This window comes from Limulus polyphemus, unplaced genomic scaffold (genome assembly GCF_000517525.1).
Source record: "Limulus polyphemus unplaced genomic scaffold, Limulus_polyphemus-2.1.2 Scaffold78, whole genome shotgun sequence".
Taxonomy (NCBI): Eukaryota; Metazoa; Arthropoda; class Merostomata; order Xiphosura; family Limulidae; genus Limulus; species Limulus polyphemus.
In genome coordinates this window covers 718,308-725,095 of record NW_013665688.1, presented here as the reverse complement: position 1 = coordinate 725,095, position 6,788 = coordinate 718,308, and the positions used below count along the sequence as shown (strand labels likewise).

The following is a 6,788-nucleotide window of genomic DNA, read 5'->3' as shown; positions in this document are numbered from 1 at the left end:
AAGCGTTGTACATTTGCTGTTATGTTAAATTTATATTAAAGTTTTTCTTCATTACCCATTCAAGCCGTCTCCAACCATTATTAGTCTCAAAGTGGGTTCTTCGCCATCAAATTTGTTTATTATGTAAGTTTGGACACATTGTTAGATGTGCAAGTAGAATCGTGAAGGAAATGCTAATATTTATTTAAATCAAAAATAAGTTTTTAAATGAAGACTTTTATCAGTAGCTACTTCTCGTAAATGTAATTGCATTGAAAAAACTTCCCCACAACTGGATCGGTAATCATACTTAATTTCGTACATAATTTGAATTGGAGTTATGAAAGCTGGAAATTTAGGACTTTTGTATGAGTGTGAGTTTGTTTATTTGTTGTTAAGCACAAAGCTACATAATGAGCTATTTGTGCCGTGTCATGTCGAAACCTGATGTTTAGCGTCATAAGACCAGAGACTATGTGCGTGTGGTGTGGACGAGTTAAACATAAATACGTTACATACCACTAGATGGCATAGTTTACCTTTTGAAACTTCAGTCTCACCATCGTTAAATTTCGAAAAGTAACGAAAAATTGGAAAGATTTATAGCAATCATAAAACAGGAAGTGCGTGACGTTCAGGCTCTGCAAGACACAAATAAAACCACCCGACGGCTGTTAATCCTCCCTCCCACCCCCATTTTGCTATTACATACAAATTGGGCTAGTATGAAATCATACCTTCTTACTCTTGTGGTGAGGCTACTGATGTGTGATTGGAACATCAAACCCGTTTTCTCTTCTTGACAGGCTTAATGCTTTCGTAGACGTACCAGCAAATATAGCTACTTTTTTATTTATTATTGTCTGATTCTAACAGTAGTTTGTATTTGTGATTTGCTTGCTGTTAATTTGTTATGTGTAGTTTTACCTCATTCTCGTGAAATAAATATTTAGAAACTCTTTGATTCGTAAAATAATAATATTGTTGTACGAAAACTGTGTGATTTTGAATGATTTTCCATTTTTGGAAACATCATAAGTTCATATAACTTCCTTATAAGCCAGCCTGATGTAACAATTAAAGTAAGATCATTTGATAGAAGCGGATATACAGATAAGTTCTTTGTCATTATTTATACCTTAAAATTAGAAATCAAATCGACTTTTATATATCGTGCAATTGAAAACAAAATGGAACTTTTCTTTGTCCCTCCCCCATTGCTAAAAGGTAAGCTTGACAGTTAAGAATATAAAATCGGGATCAATTCTTGCAGATAGTCCATTGCGTAGTTCTGGACTTAACGACAAAACATTTTTTTTTATTATAAGGTTGCAATGATCTCGATTAAATGAACTATAATGGGGGGAAATTTTTAGGTTATTTGATTTATGTGTTTTAGATTATTTGATTTATGTTTTAATAAAAGACAATGGCAGTTTTTAAATTATATTTTGTATTTTAGAGGTATTACTTGTCTGTCTTTAGATTAGTAAATTAAACTCCTTCCCCTTAAGAATGCAGGTCTGGAGATGGTTTCGTGTAAATGCTGGTTTGAAATACATATTCCAGGTAATTGTTCTTAAACGTAAAAATTTTCGTCCCAATTTTCGTTGCTTCTATTACGAATTAGCAGGGTTCATAAGTGATTGATTTATGAAATAAGAGTAATGTTCTAATAATCTTGTGAGTAAAAAAAAAATATTTTGACTAACGTAAAACAACATTTAGGCGAATTCTTCTTCTAGAAACAATCACTTTTCACATTAGTTATTGTAGAAGACTAAGAAATGTGTGGCAACCGTGAAAATATTATACCTGATGATGACAAAACCTTGTCGAAACGTTGTACATTTGCTGTTATATTAAACTTATATTAAAGTTTTTCTTCATTACCCATTCAAGCCGTCTGCAAGCATTATTAGTCTCAAAGTGGGTTCCTCGTCATGGAATTATCCAGTTTGCTATCTAGACCAATTAATACTGTTGTTTAGGAATCCACTTGAAAATATGGCTCCATATATTCCTTTCTAATGACCCAACTGGGTATGGTCCCTTGACATACATCTATGACAGAAATGTACTTACAGTTTCTTTAGTGATTTGTTTCTAGAAAGTCTTTTTTGTTGTTGTTTTTTTTTTTCTGTACAGACAGAAGCGATTAGGTTTTTGCTTCAATTTCAACCAAACAATTTGGCCAAGCCAACTTAAACATATCACACAAGATACTTTATCAATATGCCATCAATGCCTTGAAACGAACTAGGCTTTGTTTTCTGTTTATATAATAGCTTCTTCGTGTTTCGCTTGTCAATTCCAGATCCTCCACAAAATTTAGGTTTAGAATTAATTCAGAAGTTAAAATACTTCATAAAACAAGCAATATGATGTATCTGTTTGAAACTTGAGGATTATGATCCAACCTAAGACAAAATTTATAACGAAATAACTATATTAAAAAATGGTATTATTAAACAGTTCCCACCCGATTGTTGTTATAAAGTTTATTTAGAATTGCGTACAATAAAATGTAAATAATCTGACATTGTGTTAAACAAGACATTCAGGAATAGCGTATTTTAATCGGTCGTGTATGGAGTATGTAAGCAGAAGGCGAAGGAGGAGAAGCAACCAAACGTATTTTGCTGAATTCCTTCACAGTAACATCCATGATGAGTCGTATCCGGTAGAATCAATATATTTTAGCAGTATTTAAACAATCTAAAAACTCTACACTTGGCTTCAAACCTTAAATTAATCCTATAAAATGCTTTGCTCATGTCTTTTTTTTAAATTTTTGTTAAGCAGTTTCAATCATAAGAATAAGTAATGACTTTTTTTATCCACGTACAGAGTGTGTGTGTGAAAGCGGTCGTTTCGTAAGAGTGTAAAACTGTTGCCAAGTCCATACTTTGGCGTTCATGGTAGAAGTCGACAAATGACTACTTGAACTCTTATATTGACTATTCCTAACTTTACATTTCTTTTCTAAAGAAATCAGTTGAATATTAAAAATCGTTTTTGTGTCTGTGTAATCATATTGTAATAAAAGCACGCCATTATACATGTATGTATATGTTTATAAACAAATAAAATTGAATGTTGTGTAATTTGTTTGTAATTAACACAAAGCTACACAATGGGATTCTAGCGTTGTAAGTCCGCAGACATACCGCTGTGCCACTGGGGGCCAGTTGTGTAATAACCGTATAATAAAGTAATTCAGTACATTTACCTTTCTTACTTTATAAAAAAAATCAGGAAAAATAGAAGATAGCTTTAAATTTCATAGATGATTTTATTTTCCTGTCTACAAAGCGTCCCACTGTAGGTCAGCGTTAAGTTTACGAACATACAACGCTAAAATTTGGGGTTCGATTTCCCACGGTGGAGATAGCACATTGTGTAGCTTTGCGCTAACAATAATAATTTTGCGAAACACTGAACTTACTAAAAAATTCTTAAAACAGGCAGGTTTTGATATTTTATGCGAAGATTTTCCCGACTTTGATATTAAATACTGTTATGGGAAGTAAAAATACGTTACTAGCTTTTGACCGATAAAATAAAAATTATGCATCCAAATCAACACAATTTACTAAGATATATTCTTAAGACATATGTAGATTGTTAACTTCATAATTTTCATTATACTTTTTATCAAATAATGTGGAAATATTCACTCAGTGCATAGCCTACATATTAGCTTATGGAACCGTAAAATCTTAAGTACTTATGTTTGATATCTTTACCAAGTTCCTTTATATTCGAGTGGTCTGATAGAAATCATTGTCCCCATTGTACTTACATACCATTACATGTCCTGTAGGCTGCAACCTAGTTGTCCACAAACTGCAAGTAGAACAAATTGATATTTACAGATTCTGACGATTGTGAAAAAACACATCATCATCATCACAGGGACAGATGAGGTAAAATGTATGCTGCTACAGTGCGTCACTCAGAGAATAAAATACATTCTACTACACTATAGAATAAGAGTGAATTCCACTTCAATAATACGTCACTCGTAGAATAAAGTTATTTCTACTTGAACACGCTACCCTTGAACAAATTGTATTCTATCGCAAAAATAATTTCACTGCAATGTATCACGCATCCCTCGCTGTTACATTCAGTTATAAGTGCACTTCCCGAAGTTAATGTTACAACTAACTTGGCTACCATCTACGCTTGCATACTTGTAATTGCAGCATGAATTTTCTACTGAAATACTTTATCTAAATTTAATCAAAAACTAAAACACGTGTTCTTCTACTGGTGTTTAAAGTAAAGGTACACAACGTAACTAAATGTTACAAAACTGTTTGAGAAGAATATTCGGATATATCATTCAAAGTATCATCAGAAAAGGAGTAGATTTATATATGTGTTTAATAAGTAGTGTTCCTCTTCTGTACTATGACATAACAACATTATATACAAAGTTTGATACTACATTTAATTTTTGTACTAGAATTTCCTTTACTAGAAAGAACTTTCAACGATAACGTCAAATATTACTTTTTAAAGGATGCTATACAAAGTTGAGTGGGATGTATTACCATTTAAAAACTTATCATAGTTTCTAGATTTTTGCACTTATTCCTTTTATTGGTGTTTGGAGTAAATGTATATCTCACAAATATATATATATAAAAAACAACAACAACTTTTTATTGACTTACAGAGACTCTGAGAATCCTTTATATCTATTTGACAGTACTGATGTAAAGATCACCTACTCATACGATATTAACAATGTAAAGTTAGAAGTAAAATGTCAACTATGTATTTGAAATATGCAGACTAGTATGTTTTAAGGCGACTGTTGTTCAATTGTTATGTATATGCTTAGAATAATCCGTTTTCTTATATCAGTCACAAACAGTAAAACATCCTTTACATTGGGTTAGTTTCATACGTCAGTCTTCTTTATATTGTAAGTAAGAATAAAATACACATTTCAATCACGAGTGTAGTCATAAATTGCTTGAACTAAAATGTAGTATTTGTAATATCATTTTCCTTTTTCTTTCTGTTGAGGTTTACTGAAGAATATTCTTGGTTTAGTTATTCAAAATTTTTCTGTTTACTGTTAAGCACAAAGCTACACAATTACACAATGGGTTATTTGTGCTCTGTCCACTGCGCCCGCGGGTATCGAAACAATATTTCTAGCGTTATAAACTTTAAGGCTTAATGCTGGGCCACGGGGGCAATTATTCGGGATCTTAAGGAAAACCCTTCAAAGGGATGGGAATAATGAAAGTAATATTTTGTAGTATATATATATATTACGTTCATACCTTTTATGATTTCGAAATATTTGGAGAAATGAATAAATATTTCAAATTAAGTGCGATTTTGGTGTTGAATTTATGTATAGATATAATTATACAAAAATTCGCAAAATTGAAAACCAGTGATGAGCAAATCTTTAAAAAAAAATAGTGATTTGTACAACGCTTTCTTCTGGGTTACCATGTTGACCCAGTTCTGTGCTTTGACCTTTTCCTACAACTTTGAAAACTTTCCTAACACACAGGTGCTTTGGTGGCTCAGCAGCAAGTATCGGAGCTTATGACGCTAGAAATCGGGCTTTGAAACCCGCGGTAGACATAGCACAGGTGGCCTACTGTGTAGCTTTGCGTTTAACAACAACCAGACCAAATTTAACGCACCGAAAGTAGTAAAACAAGAATTTTCTTTTTCTGTTCGAAAGTGTTTTTCTTCAAATTCCTCAAATTAAAAATAGGAACAGAAGATATATTCAGTTTATTTTATGTGAATTTTAATTAGGGAATATCTGTATTATATCACTAGTGTTGTCGTTTTTAATTGATATTCAAAATGATTTCTGGACCTTTTGCAACAACATTTGTAAAGAAATGTTCAGCTTAATATGCGCAGTTGATAGTTTTCTTTATTTGCTTCAGAACTTTAAAACAATGTACTATTTGTTTTTCCTAAATTTGGAATAACATGATAACTCTTTTTGTATGTTTATGTTTTCATTGTAGTACATTTTTTGGTATTTTAAATCTTTTTTTTTCTTTTTTTAAACAACATTAGCTGATTTTATAAAGTCGAATTGCACATTGAACTTAACAACGCTAGAGCGATAAAGAAAATTATTAATAAATACATATATATATAAATATATATCATTTCATTGCTGTTTTCGAACTATGGATATTGCTTGCTGAGCGATCCAATATTGCACATAAACACATTGAATCTGTCGGCACTTAGTGAAAAATGTCAGACCGTAATTGTTTGTTTTTACTAAGCACAAAACTACACAATGGGCTATCTGTGCTGGGCCCACTATGGGTATCGAAACCAGGTTTTATCGTAATAAGCCTTCAGACTTTCCGCTGAGCCACTGCTGGGGATGGGGGCATCAGACCGTAAATGGCTATTGTTTGAGTTTTATTCGTCAAAATATATTTATGCATATATACGTCAAGAGTATAGACAGACATATAAGGGTCCTATTATCATTGTATGATAAAATGTTGCACCACTTGCTGCTCGTTAATATGCCTGCATATCACACATGCGTAATGCTTAAGTGTAGGCACTACTCCAAGCAAGTTGGCTCGTAACGTACTTTTCACGATTGATTAGGCATATAGGTCGTATGTGCTTTATACCAATTAACGAGAAATTAGTCATAGAATTTTAAATCTTACATTACCTGGTTTATACTTAAAGAGGTTATATAGTAGGTGTGCGCTACTTTATCCGACTTTCCGTGTTAGGAAACAAGCAACCGCAGTCTATATATATATATATATATATATATA

General features: G+C 32.1%; 1 protein-coding gene across 10 annotated transcripts in view; it reads right to left on the bottom strand.

Annotated features, from left to right (window-relative positions):
• The window catches only part of LOC111087846, a 229,712-nt gene that overhangs the window by 161,256 nt on the left and 61,668 nt on the right, over positions 1-6,788 (bottom strand). For 5 of the 10 annotated variants that reach the window (XR_002612477.1, XR_002612474.1, XR_002612470.1 and 2 more), the window contains exon 2: positions 3,789-3,828. Coding sequence is in view for 2 of the 10 variants with exons in the window: in XM_022395993.1 (XP_022251701.1) it covers positions 3,789-3,828 (40 nt within the window). In the remaining 8 variants the exon portion in view is untranslated. Of the gene's footprint in view, positions 1-3,728; positions 3,829-6,788 lie in introns of all 10 variants that reach the window. The other 5 variants (XR_002612471.1, XR_002612473.1, XR_002612472.1 and 2 more) reach the window with 2 other exon arrangements.